At 40.9% G+C, this 26,459-nt stretch overlaps 1 protein-coding gene across 3 annotated transcripts in view; it reads right to left on the reverse strand.

Annotated features, from left to right (window-relative positions):
- The window catches only part of LGR5 (leucine rich repeat containing G protein-coupled receptor 5), a 119,741-nt gene that overhangs the window by 44,133 nt on the left and 49,149 nt on the right, over positions 1-26,459 (reverse strand). For 2 of the 3 annotated variants that reach the window (XM_048500940.1, XM_048500939.1), the window contains exons 2-4: positions 14,443-14,514; positions 6,361-6,432; positions 4,702-4,773 (exon numbers count right to left, since the gene is read on the reverse strand). In XM_048500940.1, coding sequence (XP_048356897.1) covers positions 4,702-4,773; positions 6,361-6,432; positions 14,443-14,514 — 216 coding nt within the window. The remainder of the gene's footprint in view (positions 1-4,701; positions 4,774-6,360; positions 6,433-14,442; positions 14,515-26,459) is intronic. The other variant, XM_048500941.1, reaches the window with a different exon arrangement.

Consider the following 26,459-nt stretch of genomic DNA (forward strand, 5'->3'; position numbering starts at 1 on the left):
TGATGGTAGTTGCCTTCAACAGTGCTGCAAGTACTAATTGGTCTTGCTGCAAAGTCAATGGGACAACTGCTGCTTCCTTCCACACTGCTCTAAGGCAAGTCAGAGTGGAACATTGCTTTCAATTGGTCTTCAGTTAGATTAATGTTTAGCCCATAAATTCTTCGTTCACAAATTTTAAGGCTTCTGTAGCAATAATTTGCATTTTGAAATTTCTTTTTAATTTTAAGGCTGTATATGAAACATTTATCTTTAAATGTTACAGTATACATGCAGGCGCGTAATAAAAATGTAGTACACTTCAACAGAAGTAACCATTGCAATTTTTGATTCAGATCCAGCAAAGTTAATCTTTAACATACCAAACTGTGGCAAGTATTATAAAATGTATAACCCAGTTAAAGAGTTTACAAAGTACTCTTAAAACTTACCGCCACAAATGTTCCCATTATCTAATCTTTTCTTTTTTCTTAAGTATTATTTTTCTACTTGCAGATAATGAAACATTTCATTAGTGATCGTGCTTCCTGTCACGATGTAAATAATGTCTACTGATGTATAAAACATACCATGAAACCTAAAGTTTTCATCCAGTTGTTTTACTAGTGCTGATCAAAGTTTTGGCACTTTCAAAGCTAAACCCATTAGCTCATAAACAATACCTTATTTATAATGCAAAATATATGGCTAACATGTGAGAAGTTTAGAAGTAGCTATCATACTCAGAAGAGAGCCAATTTAGGAATACAAAAATATTTTATTTTCTCCTAGAGATACGTTACAAAAGCAATACAATATGAAATTGATCATGAACTAGCTCACTTAAAATGTCCAGATCTTTCAAGCAAAAGTCATGAAGCATAAGGAATGTAATCCCATGTCGTTTTTAATAAAATATTGTGCATGTTCTGGCCATATGTTCTGCAGTTTTGTAGAAAAAAATACCTGAAGAATTATAATGGCAATACAGCAAAATGACTGGCTGCCATACAAAGGAATAAAATACAGATTTCTTGTGTTGCTATGAAGTATTTTCTGGGTCATATCCATGACAAACATTCACCTCAGGAAACAGACAAATGCAAGATCTGAGAAGAAGTGAAGGAGGTTTAAAAAGGAGGTGATGGCTGAAAGCTAAAAGTTTTCAAATAAAAATTATACCTAGCTTTCATATGTATTTCTAGAAGATCCAGGTGCCATTGTTAGACAGTGGTAAGGGAATTGGGAGGGCAAAATTTTGTTCATAATTATCCTGCATCTGACTTTCATGATTGTTAGCAGTTTTAAAAGGTTTTATAGGAAATCCACACCAGTGTAAAACAGCCCATAGAAAAAAGATCTACCACAGCTCACTTCTGTGTCCTAATTTTGTAGCAGTTTCAAGACTATCCAGCACACTGTGGTGAGAGCTTTCAAAATCTTTAGACTACTTCATTACAGTGGAAAACAGTTCCCTCACCTTACCATAAGGATAGTGGACAAAGCAGCATTCTACTCTTGAAGATCTACTTCTACTCTTGAAGATCTGCCAGTGAGATCCTCCACAGGGTATTATCATTTGTTGAGACGAGATCAGAATTCACTAGGATGAGAGTCTTTTCCATCTGATGAGGGAGAGTTGACCCCTCCCAATGACAGTGTTTGTGAGTGCTGCCTCCTTGGCGCCAAGGAGCATCACTCCCTATGACTCATTTGTGCAGTTATCCTCTCCACTAAATGTGACTTGAACTGTCCCATTGCTGAATAAGGCTGTCAGATTGATGGTGAGTTGCTGTGTGGCCTCAGCAGCAATAATCCCTTGCTGGTGATTCAGAGTGACCCTTCATTCCCAACCCCAGATCCTGGATCACTGGCCTCAGGAAAACCAAAGACACGTTAGCTCAACATCTCGGGGAAGCAGATGGATGATGACTCCACAGGGTCCTTTCCATCTCTCCATGGGTTTCAGATGGTTGACCCAGCTTGTGTGGTTCGGCCCTTTCAGAGGGCTTCAAACATGCTTTCTTCTTTGGATTCTTAGTTGGTGGATCTGAAACAGCCCAAGGCTCCCTCACTGCAGCAGTAGTTGGGGGCAGGGTGAAGCCATTAATGGGGAGTGAGACTTTTAACTGGCTTCCTCAGATGTTGGCAGTCCCAATGATTTTTCCCAAAGGGCGGCCTGCAGATGTGCCACACTCTCCTGATGTGTCTTTGGGCAAGTTCAGCACACACCTTACATGCAGTTGGTATGTGCCATTCCCCTAGATACATCTGACAGTCCTCATGACCATCATTTCTGGCTATTTTTCTCTACATTTGACACATCTCTTAAAAAGAGCCACTGACTTCCCCATCGTCTCAGCCAAACCTTTCTCAGATTTAATCAGTACTGAAGCTCCAACCATTCTACATCAGCCACAGTGTCAGGAGAACTAAGGAAAAAGTGCTTCCCATTCCTCTTTTCAGGGGATCATTGAGGGGCCCGTTAATGGGCCAGTGGGGAGTGTGCAGCAAAGCTTTCAAGTAGCTTGTGATTCGTCCAGTGGCAATCCTGTGTGTGTGTGCAGTCCCAATGTCAGGCTGCACATGAAGACCACAAAAATGAAATGCAGGGCCATCAATGTGCTTACAACTTGCTATGGATCATGAAGTGGTGCTATTTGTATGAACTGTATTTTCTACATAAGCCTTTTGGAAGTACTGCAATTTGCAGAACTGGGATAGATCAAAAACTCACTACAAGGACTGCAGAAATCATGAGACCCAGAGGAGTGTCATTCTCTACAGTCATGCAGGTTCTTAATAAAAATGCATGATAAGTGGGAGAGGGAGCACCAGAACCAGGGTGAATCTGTGTTCGGTGGTTCAGCTGTGGGGAGTTCATCATGAAAGCTGGATATTTCATGTGATTATCACGCGATTAACTGGCAGTGGGGATTCCACCACTGTTTTTGCTGCAGTCTTTGAGGATCTTTCATTCCCACTGCATTATGTCAACAACAACAGGATTTTTTGTTTCAGTTAAAATTAGTTTGGAAGTGAATTCATATAAATGAATATTACGTACAAACTGTGTAGGCCACTAACACCAGCTGGCAGAAAGTAATACAACCTCAATTACAATCCCAAATCAAAAGTTTAATGAAAGAGGATAGAGAAGTAAAAAGACAAATTGTCCTTTAATTGTCCTCTAAATTATCCTCTGAATTCTGCACAGCAATAGAATACATATTTTCACAGAAGGTCACTTAGGATGTATTTGTTGCAGAGAAAGAATAAACATAGTCATAATATTCAACACAGCCTACAGAGCAACAATGGGATCAGCTTGGCAAGCCATCAGTAAATTTGAGCAAAACAGTGAAGGCCACCAACATCAAGAATCAAATTCCTTCCAATTAACTAACTTCTAGGCCTTCTTATGCCTTAAAGAAAACTTTAAATTTGTAAAAAGCATTTAACTGACTTTAAACTTTTCAATTCTTTTGTTTTCGAAAAGTCTCCTGTTTTTCAATAGTTTCAAAGTCTTTCCAATGTAAATCAAAGGCCAAGAAAAGAGTCACCTTATAGACAGAAAATTACTAGGCTGCATGAAACAAGAAACTGGATCTCTGAACACCTTTATCAGAGAGGAACAACCCATTTGGAACAAACAAAAGAATCCTAGTTTTCTTTCCTCAAAGAGGTCATATTTGCCTGTGATCCTCTTTCAACTGATAGTTCTTTTTCTGTACATGCTCTTATCGTTCTATCTGCTGTCTGCTACACAGCTGTTTATAAAGTTCCTACTGACCACCCTTATTCTCTTTTGATTTTAATGCTGTCACCAAACACCAAACCTTTATAGGGACAATACAACCCCTCAGTTTTCAGCTCTTTCTTTTCTTAGCCTCCTCTTTCCTATCTTCTGGGAAGACATTTGCAACAAAGAATGAAAATGGCAACACAGGCAATTGATTTAGAATCCCTGCTGAAACTTAAAGTCTTTCTCAGCACAACAGAGAATTCCTTGTTATGTGGTTTATAATTTCTATAAGTCTAGTATGTATCTACAGTTACAGTCGTAGCTACTGGGAATCAACGCAGAAAATATAATGATTCTGAGTGCCATCTGACTTGCTTCCGTTTGCTCATTTCTTTTTAAGTATAGGCTTGGTCATCATAGTTTCAAGCTTACCTCAGCAATCAAGAGGGGTAGAGACTAACTTTAATTTAAAGTGAAAACTATGACACTCACATGTAGAGATACTCTGCATAGGACTATGCTATCAGAATCCTAAACTAATTCCACGAGCAGACATATGTCATTTTCTCACCGGCCTCAATGGGATCTTTAAAACTCAAAAGAGAAATATTGTTCAGAACAAAAAAGATCCAGAGGAAATTAATTAAACAAATAATCACTGATTATTTTATGTTCAATCAAAATAGATTTTGCTTGAGGGGGTTAATTGCAAATTTATTATTTGTGGGATAGGGTCTTAGTACATCTGAATCAGTCCTATATGAAATAGAGTACTTTAGAAAGTAATTTCTCTTTTGAATTATTATCTAAGCAGCGAGCAAAATCTCTGAAAAAACATTATGATCTCATGCCACATCATATTTAATATAAATCTGGATTTATAACGTGATGTTGCCGTGTTAAGACAATAATATCTGTCTACATTCTCCCTATGTTAAAAATATACTATAGACTGCCACGTAAAGTATAAATATACTTACAGAGACTGAAGAGTGCGCAGGTTCTGGAGTGCTTCAGCCGGAACCTGATGTAGCAGGTTGTTCTGTAGCATTCTGTATTTGTATACAATATGTGCGGACAAAAAAAAATTATGTTCAAAGTTCAGTTTCTTTTTATTTTATACATGTCTACAAAGCCAGAGAAAGGGGTTGGGGGTCAAGTCCAGTAACAATAATTCTTGGCCCCAAATTCTAGTGCTGCCTGGAAAGTGGCTCTGTTTCAAAATAATTTTTTAGAGACTGTACCCTTATTTTATTAATCTTTATTTATTAATTATTTATTAATGAGACACTGGTACAGGAAAGACCCAGGAAACAAATGTTTGAGGACCCTAAAATAATGTTGTTCATGGGTGTACAATTGCAGAGTAAGTTCTCCAAAAAGATGGTGAACGTAAGTAGCCCAGGGGTGGAGCAAGGGGGAACTGCACCCGGGGACATAGGTGCACCCTGCGTCCCTGCCACGCTCCTGCCCGCCCCCACCCCAGAACACCCCCAGAATGCCCCCTCCATGCCCTTGCCACGGCCCTGCAGGGGTGTGCCCCCGGTGCATCGTGCACTCCCTCCCCTTTGGTGCTACGCCACTGAAGTAGCCCCATTATTTCAAGACACTTATTAATTAAAATTTAAGTTTGGCAATAATTATTCCTTAAATCCTTATACTATCAGATGCTGCTAGCTGCATTTATGCACATTGTGGATTCTAGCTATGAATTCAGGGCTTATACAGCTTTTCCTTTTCCCAAGCTGGCTGTTGTACAGCAATCTTTGCTACTGTGAAATAATAACTACAACACAACTATTATCTCCATCTAGAAGTTAGTTGTATCCGGCCCAGTGTTGGAAATTAAGCAAAGTCACCCAGGCTGGTAGGGTCTTGTTTGAAGGAAAATGCTTTTAAAAAAACCAAATAGACAGAACATTTCCTTTCATTTAAAAAGGACTAACTTTATCCTGAATTGATTACATCCACCTTGACATAAAATGAAAGATTCTGAAAGCCAAATTACACCATGATCAGAGTAACTAATATATTCATTTTTTCTTCCATCTACCTACACAGTTTGAAACAAACATTGTTTCCTGCCATCTATTATCTTTAAAAATGGTTCTATAGTCAAAGAAACAATTAGCAGAAATTTTGTTTTTTATATTGTATGTTTCATTTTCATTTCATGATTCGATTTATAACCCGCCCTTCCCCGTAGGGCTCAGGGCGGTGAACAACAGTAATATAAACAACAAACATCATGGGTCATAGTCAATTAACAAAACATCAGTAGGTATAACATTACAAAATAGTAAGAACATCAATAAACATAAGCAATATAAGCAGCAAATAACAATAGTCATAACATTTCACATGATAAAAATATCATAAACATAACATCACTAATAAAAACATCATATTACTGGATAAGTAAACTGGTTTTTTTTATTACCACTCACTATTTTGAGTTTAGAGGCTTATTGGTACAATATAACAAATATATATTTTATAGACCTGTACATCTTCCTTTTCCTGTGCACACATCAAAACAAATAATTCACTTGAATAGAGAGTTGCAATAAAACTAAGTTCTGGAAGGTTTTAAGAAGTAACACAAGAATAATGACACAAACAATAGCCAGTTTACTTACAGCACTTTGAGACTGAAAAGCCCAGCAAATGCTCCTTTGGGGATGTGTGTCAAGCCATTTCCTGCTAGACGGCTGCAAGGTTTTGTTTTTGTTTTTTTAAAAAAAAGATAAATAGATTTATTTTCATGTGGAATTAATTTGGATGTTAAAATGTACAAAAAGGCAATGCTGGGAAAACCATGACCAGAACTGGTTATTTGAGAGCCTTGTTTTGTCATCATTCTGTGCAAATCATCCTATAACTATATAGTGTATTTACTGGCAGCTGGGCAAATGAATTTGCTTCAATAAATCCAGTTTGTAGTGCACATCTACTTACTCAACCTGTTCTGGTTCAGTAGCAAACAATTCAGAACTTTAGAATATAGGCAAACTATCAGAGTTTGCTTCATCAGTTGTGAATATAATCACTGGAAGAACATGCATAAATAGCCAAACTTCATTCAAATATAAGACACTGCATGGTTGCATAAGACGTTTGTAAATCTCAAAATGCAACTGTAAGGTTTTAAACGCCTAAATTAATTTTAATTGCCAATTTTAATTTACTTGCTTCATTAATACTTGCCTTTCTTTTTAATGACAATCAAAAGGGGCTTACATCATTCTCCTCTCCTTCATTTTATATGTGCATATGAGGATTCCACAAATATATTTTAAAATTTATTTATTGAAAGCATATATCTCCCTTCTCTGTTTATTGATCCCAAAGTTGGCTACTAGTATCACAGAAATATCCATACAGTTACAGCAATAAATATCTAGAATATTAAAACAAATGTTAAGAACAGCAGAGTAAAAACCTAACAGCAATTTCCTTAGAAGACAGCTGGCTGCTGAAGACTTCTGCAAGGATGCTTTGCATCAATATGCAACTGTGAATTTTTAGTATCTCCTTTCTCGTATCTTGTGTGTGTATAAAATACCCAAGTTGCAGCTAGTTATGGCAACCCAGTATGGTTTTCAAGACAAGGGACTAAGAAGGTGGTTTGTCATTGCTTCCTCTGTATAGCAACCCCAATATTCCTTGATGGTCTCCCATTTCAAGTACTAGCCAGGACTGACCCTGCTTAGCTTCTGAGATGTGATGAGAACAAGCTAGCCTGGGCCATCCCTATTCTTGCAAAAGGCTTATTTCTCTTATAGGAGCCTGACAGAAGACTGGCAAAGCTGGGTCTCTGAAGCCATCGTATCTTTCAGATTTTGAAAAGGAACAGGGGAACATCATGGAAATTTGCCATAGTTGTACATGTTGCCTGACTCCTATGTATGACTTCATTGGAACTGTACCATGGCTAGCAAGTATCATGATGTTGCTATATTCTCTGTTGTTAAGTCATTCAGGTGTTTCTTTCACACCCCATCCCTTGTGTCCACCCATGTTTCTTCAGAAAGGTAAAGGACAATCCAAAGCATGGCTCTTGAAGATTAGTTTATATACAGACTATGTAAGACAACATGTATGTTTCCATTGTGAGGTAAGCACCAACTCCATAGGGCCATTAGAGGTTAAAAAAAACAGTATGAGGTGAACAGTTACACACACACACACACACACACACACACACACACACACACACACATCCTGCTCCATGGTCTGGTACTCCCTGCCTGAAGCTGTATTGTTAAACCTGAACTTGTTTGTTAAAGTTAATCTTGATTATAAGCCACCCTGAGCCCAACTTCTGCCAGGAATTAAGCAGGGTATAAATTCAATAAAATAAAAAATAAATAAAAACTGCATTGGAAATCCAATCCTGCATTTGTCTTTCAGGATTTTGGCCCTAAGCAAAGAGTTAGCTTTATATAATCAACTACACACTTTAAAACCTGGTTCATCATCTAGGATTGGTGAAAGGTCAGATGGAAAAGAGAACGGGAGGTGATGCAAAGGCTCCTCCCAGTTCCTAAAGTTGTCTAATACTTACTGTTCCCTGCAACCCCCCGCTCCCATAACACACACACAGCATAGTTCTAAGCCAAATCAAGACCTCTGAGATTATTTTAAATGGAGTTTCCACTGAGTTTGAAGCTTTAGGTCAAATTACTTCCCTACCAGTGTCCAGAAGCCTCAAGTTGCTAACCCCTGAGTGAAAGGACTGGACTGGTTCTGTTCATACTAATTAGCATTTTTATGTCCTGTATGATTTTGAAATGTAGAAAGTTTTGGAAAAGGAGTGGGGATATTCATATTGATAGGAATCATGTGACTTTGTTTGGAACAGGGTTGCTAAACATGATAAAACATTTTAAAGATGGCGCCCGGGGCAGATTACAACCCAAAACGCCCCTTTTGTTCGTTTTTACTGGGAGTAGTGGAATGAGCTATCTGGCCTTCCTGTGCACTTTTGGAGCGACTTCTGGTCTGATAGAAAAATCAGTTGTGCTCCATGCTCACTGAGTTTGGCAGCTGGTTCGTGCAGGGAATGGCAGTCCCAAGTTGGAAAGCTGCTGAAAGAACACAATAAAGAATGCCACTGCTGTGCCGGCTGTGAGAGAGCTGGAGGGCAATGAGGGAGCCATCCCAGGAGAGGCCATTACCCGTATTGTAAAAGAACAAGGGGGGAGTGAGAGATCGTCACGTTGTCTGTGCGAAACCGGGGGAGAGAACACTACCCTAAGAGAAGTTACAAGCCAGCTATGTAAGAGTAGGGTGGTGGTGAGAGAGCCGCCCAGAGGGACAGACCATAACATCAACCAGGAGCTGCAAAGTGTGTTCTTCCTGACCCGTATGCCACTGTTGGTTCCAGACCCTGACTGAGTATAGACTAGTGTGGCATTTCCCCTCCTCCCCTGTGTCCCTCGGGTGACTGGTCCTTCCCACCTTCCCTGACCTGGGGGTTGTCCGCCCCAGTCGCTGCCTTTTCCAGTTGGCTCAAGGGGCCAAGAAACAACAGCGCCCATAGGGCGCCTGCCATAGGCAGCAACCCTTGCCTCCTGAATGCTTCACCCTAGCTGGCATACCCAGGGTTTTTGGGGTGGTTCCTGCCCTATTGCTTCACAGGAGCGGGCCCCCAGTTTAGACTGTGGCTCCCACCCTGTTCCTTCATGGGGTTGGGAGCAGGCAGTGGTGTGGGATCCCACCCTGCTTCCTCACAGGGGTGGGACTGGTCTGGAGAGAGGCTCTCTGACTGGTGGGCTACCCCTGCTCCCAGGTCCGTGTTCTCCCAGCCCGCTTCCCACCAACGCACTTCTTCCTCTCGCCGCTCTCCACCACCCTCCTCAGCACCTGCTGCTGCAGCAGCTCTCGTCTCTTCCTTTCCCACCCTCTTATATCTCTTTCCCCCGCTCATTGCCCTGCCTCTCCCCAGCTGCAGCCTTTGGTCTTTCCCCACAGCTGGTTCAGCTGTGGGACACCGCACCCACCCGAGTCTGGCGCTCCTTCCCGCCTCCCTGATGGGCAGGGCTGCTAAGGCCTCCGTGGTCACCACCGCTGCAGGTGTCCCTGCGGCAGCTCCACTCGCCTGCGGGCTGCCGCCCTTCCCTAGGCCCTGTGCTTTTCCCCGGGCCCAGGCCCCGTCCCTGCTGCTCATGAGGGCAAGCAAGCGGGAATGATCTCTTTGGGCACCGCTCCTTCCCCCGCAGGACCGGCTGGAGCGTGGACAGGCTGGGCGAGTCCGGGAGCCGTGGCGGGCTCCACGGCCAAGCCCAGACAACTAGCTTCTTGACCTTGACTCTTGGTTTTTCCTTGTTACGGTGTACCTTCCTGGCTTCTGATTCCTAGTTTGATGGACATTACTCTGGACTCTCCCATGGACTTGGTATCTCTTGAATTATTCCCTGCTAAACTATTGTCAGCACAGACTCAGCTCTGAGCCTCCTCAGTGTTGTGTGTTGCTGTAGCAATACACTGGCCCTGCCCAGCCAGCATACCTCTCCAAATTCCATCCCCAAAGTGGTATTATGCTCCCCAGGCATTTAGGGCATGCTGAGCTACAGGAAAGCTGAGAAAACCAACTAACTCTCATTCAATACATGGGACTTAGGGGGCAGGAATACTCCTGATACTGCACAACAGTACTGTGTGGTATTGGCATGATGCTTCAAGCTTACCACCAGTGTATATCTGGACAACTGGTATATCTCAAAGTAGCTGGTATATCTTATACCATGCTGGTATAATCTTTGAAATATACAAGTCCATCTCTGAGATCAGACACTTAAGGAGGGAATACACTCACAATATGCCATTGGGTGTTGCTTTTCTGGGGTGGTGGTGTAATCTCTCATCCCTAAATACTATTACAAATGAAACACTGTGATCGTGAACACATCACTCTCTATGCAAGATTGAAAATAATACATCTATTTCACTGACACATATCAAAAGGCACATATTGAGAGCATATACAAACCCATAAGCTGCCTTAAATTACAGGAACGGCACAAAAACAAAACAAAAAACCTAAAACCCCACAGCCATGCTTCATGTAGCCCATTCTTCTGGTTCCAACAAGGGTTAGCTCCAGCTTCTGAAGTTATTATAAAAATGACAAACTTCCTTACTAAATCCCCTCCAAAGGTTGAAGGGAAAGAGTAATAGCATCAGTATATCTAATTCTCAACCCAGCACCATCTAATACAGAGATTAGAACCACGAACAGACAAGACAGGTTTGCAGAAAAATCAGAAATCTAACCCCACCAACACTTTTTTTTACCAAAATAATAGAAACAGCACCTGAACATTTAAAATGTTCTCTGAGATCCCAGAAGCCAGTGTGGGGGTTGCTAAGCAACCACAACATTATTGCCAAATTTCAAACCTCTCTTTCAGTAACAGGTGGGGATGAGGGCTCTTTTGGCCTTCCTGTCCAGCCCTTCTCCCCCTTGCTCCTGCTCTGGCAAGAGGACTCATTGGGGCCAGGCCCACTTACAAACACCTGACAATTTGCTACCATATAATTTGCACAATTAGGTATGATGGTGGTTGCTGGGCAACTTGATGTTAGACAACTTGCCTGGGTCCAGTAGCAGTATCTGTGCAAGTTGCATGACTTGAACATCCAGCAGCAATCACTACACTTGCTACTGTATGTCTTGCTGATCATTAGATAATTTAAAACAGGTTAATTTTGTTTTCTATACATTTTTGTAGGCACTTTTAGGACTTAGCATTACTGTTTTAATCATCACTTCTACCCATCTAAAATGCACCTACTTTCACATGATGGGAAAAAGTATTAACTTTTATTATTGTTATTAAATATTTTCCTATTAATTGTTCCAGATCTTTTCTGCCCCTTCGTTTAAAACATGTTCAGTTCTACACTTGAAATTTAGTGTTAAGAACTGCATATAATATTCGGCATTCGGCATTTTTTGCAGTTGGAAGAGAGGGAGACAGTGTTTTCCAAAACTTAACTAAAATTGTTCTTGGGCAGCACAATCCAGAGGCTGCCACACTGTCTCCAGAGGGTTTGCAGGCAGTCCAAGGAGGCAGCGAAGAGCTGCAAAACCACAGCCATGTAAAAGCCTCCCGTAGCCCAAAATGAACGTACACCACCCTTTCAGGTGGTGTACGTCCAAGGGTTAAGGCCCTTTCAGATGATGTACGTCCAAGGGTTAAGCAAACATTTTTTTTGTTCGGAGGGGGCTGTCTGAAAAGCTACAGCAATACAAATATGCGCTTAGTGCATCTTCTCTAGTCATGTTGCTGTTGCTTCACAGACAGTGCCCTCCAAAAAAAGGAAAAACGACACCTGCATGGGATTGCTGGGCTAAACAAATTTCATTCATCTACTTTTGACAGTGAAATAGCAAATGGATGAGCTGCAAGCAGAGGAAACCTCCATGAGGAATCTCCACGGAGATTCTCCTGCAGCACACTAAATGGCAGGCGCAAGTAGCGGAAATGACAGTAAGGCATTTGGGCAGAGGAAATGAAGTGTTTCCTGTTTGCTGGTGTTCACTCAGTTGGCAGGAATTGTCCTCAACCCAGGTTGGGGGGAAAAGATTGCTAGTTTAGCAATCTTTGAAAAACCCGGGTTGGGAGAAATAGGATGGGCTGAACTCATTGTGGGGAAGAGACCTGTGCGAAGCTCTTCCCCAAAATGCTATATATAATGTCCGAAATATGTTATATTTGTCCTGTGTGGAATCCACCTTTGTCTCATTCAAATGTGACTTAGAAGAAATTAAGTTAACTTTTAATATTGCTTATTTTTATTACATTTCTACTAGCATTATTGCCTTGAAAAAGAATTCATTGCTTCTTTGCATTTGTGCTGTTTTTTTATATTGTACCTCACCATTGAATTACTGTATAGTTTTAGAAAGCAGTCTTTCAGCAGTCTTTCCCATTTAAAAAGATAAAATCTGAATTCAAGCTAGAGGCGTACATTATATTCCTGTTTTTAAATGGTGCGAACTTTAATTTATTGGTCTGCACCTGTAATCAAGACAGAACTACATTTCAAGGTAGCTTTGTCATTTTGTTTACAAAATGCTTGTTATATGAAACTAATTCCAAAATCATTCTGTTTAAAAAGAAAGGTGTGTGTGTGTGTGGGGGGGGGGCTGTTCAAGCCTAAAGTGAATATATCTGTGCTTTATTCTACTCAGAGCACCTGTTGTAAATTTATTGAGTAATAGGATTGTGCTAAAATTTGCTTGGAGCTTTGCCCACTCTCTTTGAAAAGAACAATTTTTCTGTCTTAAAAAGGAAATGAGATATGTCTTATTCAATGGCCTAAATGGCTCCAACAACTTAACTTGCTTTCTTCTTGAGAGTTGCAGAAACAATTAAATGGCTGTAGGTTCTACAATTCATATCATTTACTTCATTATAGGCAGTTGTTGGAGACTGGCTGGCAAGACTACGTAACGTAGTAGGCTGTACTGGCATTCAGAGAACTAACACTGTAGTCAATGACCAAAGTTCCCATCAGGATGCCCTCACTAAATTGAGCATTTCACATTCCACTCTTAAGGCAGTAATGGTTTGGGCCCTTCTCCAAATATGACTGACTCTTCCAGTGAACAAAACAAAGGTTTTAAAGGCAGAATTTGGTTTGATCTCTTGTCTCTATCGCCATGGGACCAACTCTCCATAGAATAACTATCCCAACCTGTTTCATGATGCTTCAAAGTAAAGGAGACTTTATTTTACTTTTTCCAATGTGTGCATATGTGGGTGTGCGAAGGAGTGATGCCGGGATATTATGCATAAATAGAATTGTAACATCCCACGATCTATAATGCTTTTTACTCAACCATTAGTTAAAAGTTGCAGGCTGTGGTATCATTTAAAAACCCCAAACTGATGACCAAATAGTTTGCCCAGTGAACTTTCCTAGAATATTTGTGGTGTTTCACTTTTTCATATTACTATTGTTGAAAAAAAGTGAGAATTTTAAAGCTTCTTTTTCAAACTAATGAGTTACTATGTTATAGCTCAGTCTTTTTTGCAGAGTATTCTTGTTGGCCATCATCACTTCTAATCAGCATTCCACTTGTGATCCTGTGTTTGATTAACTAGTTTTACAGCATAGTTTCTCCTCTTTTAAAAAAGAAAAACACCAAATAGAAAAAAAAGTAAGCAACACAAGATTCTGTGTTTCTGAATTAGCCTTGAGGGATGCTAAAACAAAGGAAACAGTAATTAACAGTGATTACAACAAGAAGACGTAGAGCTCTGAAATGTGCATGCAAATGTCCTTGACACGAGCAGAACCAGGCAGCAGGCTTTGGTTTTGATTATAACTTTACTTGCTATTTTAATAAACATGAGCCAGTATTCAAACTTTAATATCCTGCTGAGTAGCTATTTCCAAATAGCAATCCAGGTCTTTTAAACAACCCTTGCTTAAAAAAAATAATAAATCAAAAATTGTTTGGCTCTGTCTTTGCTTAGAAAAGTTGTAACCTCATGGTAACTCTTTTTTTTAAAAAAAAAAAGTTCATTTCCAGAATCAAAAGCAAGTGCTTTTTTCCAACTAAGTGTTTCCGCATGTGCCAAAAGCCTCAGTGCTTACAACTTTCCTGTGCCGTGTTAAATGGGTTCCTGGAGTAAAGAGAAGAGACAAACCCAGGAATGTGCCCAGCACTCAGCTATGCCAATCAAGGATACAATGGTACATACAGCTCTTCCAGGAAGCGGAGATTGTTCAGGGAACTTGAAGGTAGCTTTGAGATGTTGTTCATACTGAGATCACTGCAGAGGAAAATAGAAAAAAAGTATTTATACCACATGCAGAGGCCCAGTATCCAGCAGTTCATGCTATACATTTTAAAGTAGCACATTCAGGAAAAAATTGTTGCTGTGCCAGGGCTAATAAATTCACCAGAGTGCATATTTATTCCAGATGATTTCTTTGCTATTACATCATAATAAATGGTTTTAGAAATTTAAAATATATGTATGAATGAATGAAATATACAACATGCTTTAATAAGCACATTTTCAGCAGTTTTAAAAAACTCTCACATGGTTAAGCCATTTTTCCATTTGCATTATTTCAATACACAATCTTTTGAAAAAAAACTGGGATATCAGGCACAATCTGAGGAAAGACTCTTGCAAGCAATGAGCAGTAACATCTGAACATTTAATTGCATTTGAAAAACACAGCTATATGTCACTCTGGCTGCAGAACTTGATGTACAAGTCGAGAAATTTTGTCCTATGTTACACTTCTGACACTAAAAAAAACAAATATTTTGATTCACAGAAATCAAACACCCCCACCCCAACACTCTCCTTTTAACATGCTCCTTTTGCAGCTTCTCAAGTTACATTACATTGGTGAAATGAACCATAAAACAATGGTGAACTGTGATCCTGCTATGTAGCACACTTCCTGATGGGGTTCCACAATAGTTTCTGGCACAGGAAACCACCAGCATTTTAAGATCTGGTCAGAATTCAAATCAACCTTACTTTTATTCTATAGTCCATTTGATCAGGTTTTTAATGTAGTCCAGTATACCATTCATAAGGGCAGCACAATTGTTGTGGGCTCAATTCACTGAGAAGTTCTTCTGCATATGTGCTATCAAAACAAATGTGCTGTACAAGAACATAGTTAACTACCTGAGTCTCTGCAGGGCAAAATTCCACTGGTAGATTCTTCTGCACAAGATTCATATGAATGGGAGCAAACAAGAATGTAGTCCCATTTGTTTCAATTTATGTGCTCAAAACATTCTCAGTGGATTTTCCCTGTACAGACAAACATTATTAATGGAGTGCAAAATAAATCACTGTATGCAAAATATTAATCAACCAAAACTAGTTTTGACAACAGTTTTTTTAAATTTATATTTATGCACCCATATTTCTCCCAAGCATCTCATGAACCAAAGTGGACAACAATATAAAACAATTTGAGAAAATGAACACAAAAACAACAGATGTAAAAACATTTTAAAACAATCTAAAAACACCTTTTGTCCCCACCAGCAGGGTAGTCCGCTTTCTCCACATGTAAACACTGACACAATCAAAACCTGTGTCTTAGACACATCTATTGCTTTCAGTCACCATTTATTTTTTAAAAGAAAATTACAATTATGTAGATACAACAGTGTGGTCCATTATCCAGTTAAGATGGAGAACTTGCATCTAAACTGTCTTTTTGAATGGAAATGAACATTAAATATAAGCATTCTGTGATAAGATGGGCAGCGCATTTTAGAGTGGAGGTAGCCCACTTCACAGGGCGTTCCTGCATCATGGGAAGCCTGAAAAAGTTTTAAAAACCTCTCCAACTCACCCATAGGGGACACTAGAGATATGCCGCAAAACTCGTGGCATATCTCTGCTGGCATCTCTGCTGGTGCTTGGGGGCCAAGAGGGTCTAGAGGCTAAAGTTGGCCCCACCCCCTGGAACACCCCTGGAATGTCAGCAAAGTTGGGGCAAGTGGTGGAGCAAGGTCAGGCATTGAGGCTGGACGTTATGGGGTGCTGCAGCAGCTAGGCACCAGCAGATTTGCCCCTCTGCTGGTGTAAGTGCCCCAGAGAGGGCATTTACACCAGCAGAAGCCCAAGCCGCATTCCACCACCCCTCCCTGGCTTGCATTGTTAAGCTGCACATCAGGCTGTAAATGATACTAGAGTTTAGCAGTTCTTTCATCTCATGGAAAATTTAAATAAACGATCTAAGTTTTATTACTGCAAACATTTAAAATTCTTATTGATCATGCTGGTTATTCACATCATAGGGCACATACATATTTTAAATAGATTTACAACTATTTCCTACACCATACATATATACAGGATAGACTAGGAAACAAATGGCAAATTTATTAATATTTCTTAACAGCTATCCATTTTCTACTAGAAATTAGATGTTTAGAAGGCAAATCTAAAGCTAATTTATCAAACAGATCCGGTGTGGTTATTAAATTTCCCTCTTTGCTGTAATGTTTAATCATGCTTTTTTCCCCTCCTCAGTAGTTGGCTACTCCTTTGGTTTGGCAAAGGAACAAAAGATTTTTTTGGCAAAAGTACAAAAATAAAGTAAATGAAACCCCTTCGATTGAATTAATTATATATTAATGGACAATAACATAAAGCCTTTAGAGTGATGACAGTATATGTAAAAAATACAGTTGTAGGTTTTAACTCAAGGGACATGTTCTGACTAGGACTGAATCTGGAAAGTCATATTGCGCCTATAGAAATACAACTGAAATTGTATACTTTGACAAAGACAGATATCTGCTTAAATTTAGAAAATCAGTGTCCAGTCTGCAAACATATATATTTACATATGAAATAAAAAATGTACATTAGACTAATATATTAAGTACCTACAAGTCAAGAAAGAATTAGGGCCACTCAATTAAAAACTGCCTTATAGCAAAAATACAAATGCATTTATTCAAATTAAAATCATAACTTCATAGTAGAAGACCTGTAACAGCCTGCCTTAACATAAGGCCAGCTATTATGGGCATTCTACTATGAAGTTAAGGGTTTAATTTGAGTAAATGCATTTATATTTTTGCAATTAGGCAGTTTTTAATTGAGTGGCCCTAACTCTTTCTTGACTTTAGGTACTGAATTCTTTGTTTGGGTTAAGTTCCCATTACGTCTAATAGTAAACTAGCAAATTGGCCTCTGCATAGATGGTGAAAGCTGCAATGCCAGGCCACCCACACACAAGGCATAGGAGCCAGGGACTCCCTAGGGAGGCAGAAAGTATGACTTTGTAAATTAACCAAACAGGAGAAGAGAAACTTTAAAACAGCCTTATGAGAACCAAATTAGCTCCAGAAGGTATGGGATATGGGACAGCTTACCAGTGGAAAAAAAAGAATGGAAGATTACATTAACTTGTTAAAGTCCATGACAGCTTAGAGAATCCTGGAAGGTGGAGATATTGAATGGTGGGATGGAAGTTTAAAAAGGAGAATATGACACTGAGTCAAAGCTCTATCAAGGCAAAACTATCCATGGGGCATCCCAGACAAGGGACAAGTAGATGTGGAATGCCATTGCCTTCCTCCACATAGCAACCCCCGTCTTCTTTGGTAGTCTCCCAACCAAATACTAATTGTGGCTGACACTACTTAGCTGTGTTCTGATGAGCCTAAGCTGGGCTATCCATGCTACTGCAATTTATAAATGCACCTTTAATTCTTTGTAAGTCTATTTCTTTTAATTCATATCAGGGAACAATTAGTCCATACAGTGGCCACTACAATAAATATGTTGCCTTATAAACTTGTCCATTCACCTGTAAAGCAGTCATGGAGTTAAATTTACATACAGATAAGATAGGACCTTGAGTAACTAGTGTGGGGAGAAGACTACATACCTCAATACCCTGCCATGACCATACTGTTCACATAACGAGCTTTTGTAGACCCTGCTGCTGTTGCTGAGTATGAACCAGTGTGGTGCAGTGGTTAAGAGTGATGTACTCTAAGCTGGAGAACCAAGTTTGATTTCCACTTGTTCACATGAGCGGCAAACTCTAATCTGGTAAACTGGATTTGTTTCCCTGCTTGTAGACATGAAGCCTGCTGGGTGACCTTGGGCTAATCACAGTTCTTTCAGAACTCTCACAGTCCCACCTACCTCACAAGGTGTGTCTGTTATGGGGAGAGGGAAGGAAAGCCACTTTGAGATTCTTTATGTTTGATAAAAGTGGAGTATAAATCTGCTTCTTCTGAAAGGATGGCTGCATTTGGGCAAGCAGGAAGGGTTGGTTCTGTGACTGGCACTGAACCCATTTCAGACTAGGATTTCCAAAAGGAGCATAGACTTGGTTTATAATAGACTGGCAAACTCCAAAGTTCCACATTAGCATTAGCAGAATCTATCACTGGATTATTTCAATGCTTCAGCTAGGATCCCCTCCTCATGGCCAAAACAAAGGTCCTGGTTGATGAAAGAAAAGAACCCCTACAGATCAGGTTTATTCCATCACCTGTCCCCAGGATTGTCCTCTTGCTTACATTCACACATACAACTCCCCCACTCCCCGCCATTAAAACTCCCTCAGCTTCTGGCAACCTGTTGTTGCCATCACACTGACCCAGAACCAGCAGTGACCATCAGAATGGCCAATAGTACTTGCAGTATACACTTCAGAAGCATTCAGGATTAGAAGACTATGCTTTAACATAATGATGATTTCCTCCAGGAAGCTGAGGCCAAGAGCTCATGTCCCCTTACACCAGTATTTCAGTTTTCAATAGGCTTCTGAGAATTGCCATAAGATCACTCCAGACTTCTTACTTGGTAGGCTAGGTTTCCTTGTTAGCTCCAGCTGTGTCCCCAGCCCATGCCCACTCCATGTTCTGTCCAGGGTCCTGATACTGAGAGTGCTTTCCTATTAGAATTATAATCCCCCACAGCCATCAGAAGAATATAATATAATATATTTATATTTCCCCAAAATTATACTTGAATTTCAGATTTTTTCAAAGCACCAAGGCCTAACAGCTAGCAAATGCTGCATCATTTTGTACTACTTACACAGGAATACACGAAGCTACCCACTAACATTAATTTGTGTATAACCTCAAAAACAAGCTCTGAGAACAGTGCATGATCCATAACATACCTATCTATGTCAACAGGTAAATTGTTTAAAACTGATGTCACCTTAATTAAGGCTAGCCAGAATACTGCCAGTAATGGGATATAATTATGAAGTGAATGAAGGACAACATTAGAGCAACCTTAGAACAGATTCAAAAACTTAGAAGCCCACTGAAATGAATGGAAACTGCACAAGAAATCATCCATTCAAAATCACACACACACATGCCTTTATTGGCATTATACATTATCAGTTAACTAACAGAAAGTATCCACATACAGGCCCCTATATGTAGATGCACATAAATAAATTAATTAACCGTGGTTATATTGTGAATAATAATTATGCTTGACCAAGTAATATTTCAAGAAGCTCGCAACATTATCACAAATAAGATTGCAGGAACCACTGAGTAAAAAGTTCATAATAAATTATGACATATCAGGATCTAACCTCTATATCAGAGGATAGATATACCTAGAACAAAGAACGAAGAGAGTGATAGATAAGACACTCTAAAAGTACATGTTGGATAGTCCTAACAGCAGCCATTTTACACTGACATAACCTGTTCTCATGGGGGATATTATTATATCTGCCGAATGTCATGGCATTAGGCAGAGCATTAAAGCGGGCTAATGAATATGCTCTGTGTTGTTTGGGGTCGCTCAGGATATGCAGATAATTAGAACAATGGTCTGACCAATTGATGCTTAAAGACTGTGGAGAGCAACTCCCCCCGGCAACATTCTCTGTTTCTCTTGTTCAATTAATACAATTTTAATTTCATTATAGGTTTTTGTGATGGACATGGTTTGAAAGTGGTCAGTTGTTAAACCTACATTGCTGAGCTTCTTATCTATATCTGCTAACCATCTTACAGAAGTAAAATCTAACAGTAGTTGATGTAGAAGGCTGGTAGGACTGATCTCAAAATGAATTTGAGAACAGTATCTGAAAGCTCTTGTCCATGCCATCAGTTCTATGTTATTTTGCCCAGTTTCTCTACATAAGATGGCATATGGGACACATCTTGGAGTCCCCCAAATTCTTCATTAAAAATATGACTGCACAGACTCAAGGGATGTCTTGATTTGAGTAATCCATATTGGAGCTCTGAATAGTATCTGATCTAAGCATTGAAAATTATCAGTGCAGAGGGAACAAACTGATGCCCTTTAGTATAGAAAAAATGGAGACTAGCTGCTGCGTTCATCTTGGCTTTATTCTCCACTAGTTTACAGTGAGGGGCAAGGACATAGGTAAGGGGGGGTTTCTCGGCTTCAACCCCCCCATTCATGTCCGAAGCTCCGTCCACCCATTTGTGGGTTTGGTTCAGTGGGTCCAAAGTTATGGACTCTCAAAAGGGGTGCCCCCATCCTCCATTGTTTCCAATGGGAGCTAATAGAAGATGGGGGCTACATCTTTGAGGGTCCATAACTTTGGACACCCTGAACCAAACTTCACCAAACCTGGGAGGTATCATCAGGAGAGTCTCTTACTGATACCACCCATGTTTTGTGAAGCTTGGTCCAGGGGGTCCAAAGCTATGGTCTCCCAAAGGGGCTGCCCCATCCCCCATAGTTTCCAATGGGAGGTAATAGGAGATGGAGTTACACCTTTGAGGGTCCATCACTTTGGACCCCCTGAACCAAACTTCACCAAACCTGGGTGGTATCATTAGGAGAGTCTCCTAAAGATACCCTAAAAGTTTTGTGCTGCTAGCTTAACAATTGCACCCCTGACAGCAGGCACCCCCCAAATTTCCCCAGATTCTCCTTTTAAATCCACCCCCTTTGGCATGGGGGTGCCTGCTGTCAGGTGTGGATTTAAAGGGAGAATCTGAGATCCTCAGTGAAAAGGAAGAGGAAGAAGAGGAAGAAGAGGAAGAAGAGGAAGAAGAGGAAGAAGAGGAAGAGGAAGAAGTAGTTTGGATTTATATCCTCCCTTTCTCTCCAGCATCACAGCGGCTGCCCGGGGGTGGGGGGTGGGGCGGGATGCAAAACTCAGATTTTGCACTGGGCTCCATTTTCCCTCTATGCCTCTACCCAGAGGGGAGGGCAGAAAGAGCTGCCAGCTGCCGGCTGGGAGCCCAGCTGGTGGGGGGCAGGGGAGGGAAGGGCGGGGGAGTCTGCCCCCGGCTTTGGAGAGCTGCTTTTATAAGTGCTAGGCTGGGGGTGGGGCTTGGGGAGGCGGGGCCATGCCCTAGGGGCAGGTGGGGGTGTGGCCCCACCCCCGAACGCCCCCATTAAAATCTATACCTACGTCCCTGGTGAGGGGACCAGGATAGATTGTACCAAAATAGGAGCCCTAAGTATCTAAACTGACTTACTTGCTCCAAAGCATGGTTATTCACTGTCCAACTACGTTTACACCTGGATTTTGCAAATATCATGACTTTTGACTTGTCATAATTAAGAATCAACCTATTAGAATGGAAGTAATCTGCACTGCAATTTAGTAGTCGTTTCAGGCCTGCTTGAGAAAATGACAAAAGGACAGTGTCGTCAGCGCAGAGCAAAACAGAAACGTACAAGGATCCCAGTCATTGGGGATGACCAACTATTTTAGTTAAGGCTGCAGGAAGATTGTGAAGAAATAAGCAAAATAGGCTGGGTGCCAGTGGGTAGCCCTGCTTGACCCTTCTGTTAACCTTCATTGCCTCTCTTAGCATGCTGTTCCTTGGAGTCCTCACTTGACAAGTTGTATTTGTATGGAACACTTTGACTAAGGATAAAAGTATTTTTTCCATATTTAAAGATTTTAATTTGTGCTATAGAAGTTCTGTGTCTACTGAGTTGAATGCACCTTTCAAGTCAAGAAAAGCAGCATAAAACTTACTCTTCCTTGGAAATACATATTTGCTAGCTAAATGATTGAGAACTAGGCAGTGATCTAAAATGGAATTGCCTGCACTGAAACCAGTTTGTTTGGGGCCGAGAAGCTGATGTTGATCTGTCCATGCCTTTATTTTTTGTAATAAATATTTAGCATACAGTTTGCCCACAATTGATAAAATGCTGAGAGGCCTGTAATTAGAGGAGCAGTTAGGATCTCCTTTTTAAAAGAGAGGGACAACTATCACATTTAATCAGTCCTCAGGAATCATTAGAGTTATTAATGATTGTGAATGATTAAGCCAGCACTGGGGCCCACCAGTCTGGGTCAATTTTTAGTATTTCTGCTATAATAACAGATCATGAATATTTGGCTGACTGCTTACAGTTGTATGCTGCTCACTTGTCAGTTTCTTAATTGTACTCAGAGCTCTGTAGCACCTTAGCAAGCTTCTTTTGTAGTTCTACAACAGTTGTTTTCAACAGCAATTCTTTTAAAGATATACAACTACACAAAACTCTTCAGCTTCAAGATCTAAATTATAACTATTGTTTTAAAAATGTTGGTTGTATCTTAGAACAGAAGTAGGTAACTGTACTGTACTATTTTCAAGATTAATCCTGCTTCCGCATTTCATGCTGAGACCATGTCCAAGAACTGAAGCAGTTGGTTTATACATTTATAAGATGCATAAATTTTTAGAAAAAGATGCAATGCAGCCAAAAATTGGCACTCAGGTGCAATGCCTCCCAGTTCCCTAAACTCAACTTCAAGGTGAAAGAAAGAAAAAAAAATCATTATATCTTTATACAGATTTTTAAAACTTTCATAGCATTTCACATAGATTAGCCTGATGTAAATGAAATTCTACATGTTTTAAGCATGGTTAAGAGATCAAGCACAGGACACAGGCTGGTGTACTTTCCACTCCTTCCTCCCCCCCCCCCCCCCCCGCCCCTCCATCCTTTCCTGGACGAATTTCCACTTCCCTGCCACTTTCAGAATTAACCAAAGTTTAATGTTGCAGCTGCTTTTAACACTAACCAGGATTAGCTTTTGCTTATTTTGCTTCTTTATTTCAGATTTTTATTGCAACTTCTTTGGATTGCAACTTTATTGTGTAAGCCACCTTGAGTCTCAGAAGAAAGGCAGGGTATAAAGGTTTCAAACAAACAAACAAACAAACAATGTTTTCCATAAGGGCTCATCCTAATCCACCTAGAGTTCATGGCTAAGACAAGATCTGACCCAGGCATTTACTAGCTCACAGATCAAACTCCTACTTCAAATTGAACAGACACTCATGCTTTTGTATTATTTACAAAAATGTATTATTTAAAGTATCAATTAGGACACACTGACATGGATGTTCAAACTTTTCAGAAAATAATTTTGCTATCTAATCAAGATTCTGGTACAGGAAGAGCACACAGAAATCTGAAGAAGAAAATAAGGCCAAAAGCTCAGATATAGTACGCAAAATTAAATTAATCAGACAGGTAGTTGACTTTTCAGAGCAAAGAATGTGAAACTTGGATTACTTCAGCTCCTGAGAATATCAGGCAAACTGCCATATTTATCACCCTGCCCCCACAAAACTTACCTTTGCAAATTAAGATCTCAATGTGGTGAGCAATAAATTATTAGGTCGTGTTAACAAAAGCAAATTCAAGTGTCAATCATACATTGTATTTCAATAATAGGTTGCAAGAATAAATAATGAACAGTTACCTTATACAGTAGGACTGGATGATGAAGTACTGGATATAATTAAATCCAATGCTTCTAGTGTTACTCTTCAATGCTTTTCCCACCAATGGCCCACTGAGATGAGGTCACAGAGACATGGTGGAGGCATGCCCACTAACAGCCTGTGTGATTCTGGCAACATTGCACATGGATGTCTACACTACAGCCACAAGCCAGCAGGTGAAGCTGCTGATCTCACCCAATTAAGCATCTAACTGCCTACTCGCCTATCTGCTTTCCTAAACAAGTTTCTCATGTTCAAAGAGCAAGGTAAGGTTTCTCTTGGTTTCAGGATGGAGATCTCAACATCCAAACTGTAGCCGTTCATGGGAAGGGACATTGTCTGAGTTGGTATTCTGCCCCCACATTTATCTCCATAGGATAGGGGTCTGCAACCTGCAGCTCTCCAAATGTTCATGGACTACAATTCCCATCAGCCCCTGCCACCATGGCCAATTGGCTGATGGGAATTGTAGTCCATGAACATCTGGAGAGCCGCAGGTTGCAGACCCCTGCCATAGGAGAACAAACCCCAGTCTCCACCAGTCAAGCCAGCAGAAGAAAGTCAGGCCCAGCACCAAAGAAGTTGATTCTCAGTCAATTGCAAGGCCAGGATAGCCAGGGGTACCAGGCAGAGTGAAGCAAGAGAAGAGTGCCTAGGGAATACATAGTAAGGAGGCAGCAGGCAGGAAAAATGAGTCTGGGATCAGAGTAGCCCAGGTGCCCAGTATACTGCAGGGCCAGACACCATGGTGGAATTCATAGGAGCAAGTAAAGAAGAAAGATGGTTTGTCATGCCCAGGCAGTCCTTGGCTGAGGTGTGGAGGAAAGAGCAGGTGGTGTCAAACCTCTTAGGCCTGCACAGGCCAAAAACACAACACTTTAAAGAAAGCCAAAAGGGAGGTGCGGGCACTGCAGGCTAGAGACACCAGATTGTGGCCCATTGGCCCTGGTGCCTGTCATTGCAATAGGTCCAATCTCTGGAAAGAAAGGAATGGGAAAGTCTAGGGATGTCAGGGAATCCTTTAAAGGGCAAATCCTAATAGAACCAAAGGATCAACCCCAAGAACCCACAGGAAAGGCAACTGGTGTGAGACAAAGAAGGATCAGGGTAAAAAACGCTTCCTCTTCACCCTATTCTAAGGCTTTTCCTTGGGCAGGATCTTCAATAAGGGAATGTTAGAGGCAACCACAGCCACAGATTCTGTCTTGGTTCCAACAGAACCAGACTTCAAGACCACATTTACTCAGAAGCAAACAAATAGGAGAGTTTATTGGAAAGCTGGAAACTGAATGATGAGAAAGCAGAGGAAAACAGGTTTTGCCATATGTATGCTTAGAAACGGATAACGTTGGGCTGTTCTTGTTGCTGGAATACATTGCAAGACTTGCTTTGTCCACCGCATTGGTTCCCTTGGAAGCTCTGTGATGTGTACAGGCCTTCCTGTCTTCTTTTGTATTAGTTATTGTTCCATTATAGTGGTTTCATAGTGAAATCAGTCTACAGCAAAATCATACCAATGTTCTACACTTGCTTAGTGAACTGTCCTGTGATGATAGCTTGGATTTTTGATTCACTAATATCCCTGGTTTTATAGTCCAACAACTACCATATATACTCGGGCATAAGTCGAGTTTTTCAGCCCTTTTTTTAGGCTGAAAAATGCCCCCCTCGACTTATAACGCGAGTCTGTAATTTTAGGGGGGGCCCACAGCGCCCCCCCCCCCCCACACTTACTTTAACAAACGGAGAAGGCTTGAGAAGAGGCCTTGCCTGTGTTCCCTTCCAGGCTGAAATGGCCTGCTGGGAACTACATTTCCCAGGAGACCCTGGGAAATGTAGTTCCCACCAAGTCGTTTGAAGCTGGAAGGGAACAGAGGCAGGTCTCTTCTCAAGCCTGCTCCGTTTGTTAAAGTAAGTGTGTAGGGGAGGGCGCGCTGGGGGGGTGTGGGGGGCGCCAAGCAGGGAACCCCCTCTGCCTTCTCCCTGGGGTAGAGGGGGAATGGCGGCAGAGCCCTGCTCTTTGCAGGGGACCCCCTCTGCCCCAGGGAAAAGATGGCTGCCTTGTCCCTGAGGCAGAGGGGGAATGGCGGCGGTGCCCTGCTCTGTGCCGCTGGCTGCTGCTTTTCCCACCCTCGACTTATACACGAGTCAATAATTTTTCCCAGTTTTTGTGGCAAAACAAGGTGCCTCGACTTATATTCGGGTCGACTTATACACGAGTATGTATGGTAGATTTGGATGTTTCATGTAGCCTGTTCTTTCCCAATCACTATGTCAGTTCCCTTTCTCCCCGTTGAACTACAATTACTCCTCTGAAAATTTTTATTATTTAATGGAAGTTTTTCTGAAGGTGTAAGAAAACGAAGCTTGCCACGTCCTTTCTGCCAAGGATTTCTGACTGGCTGTGGAATGAATGACAGAAAACATATTTCTCTAGTTGGCTGCAGGGCTTCCTACAGATGTGCATAAATAGCATGGGGAATATATTAAATGGTGACACCATAAAAA

This window comes from Sphaerodactylus townsendi, linkage group LG06 (assembly GCF_021028975.2).
Source record: "Sphaerodactylus townsendi isolate TG3544 linkage group LG06, MPM_Stown_v2.3, whole genome shotgun sequence".
Classification (NCBI taxonomy): Eukaryota; Metazoa; Chordata; class Lepidosauria; order Squamata; family Sphaerodactylidae; genus Sphaerodactylus; species Sphaerodactylus townsendi.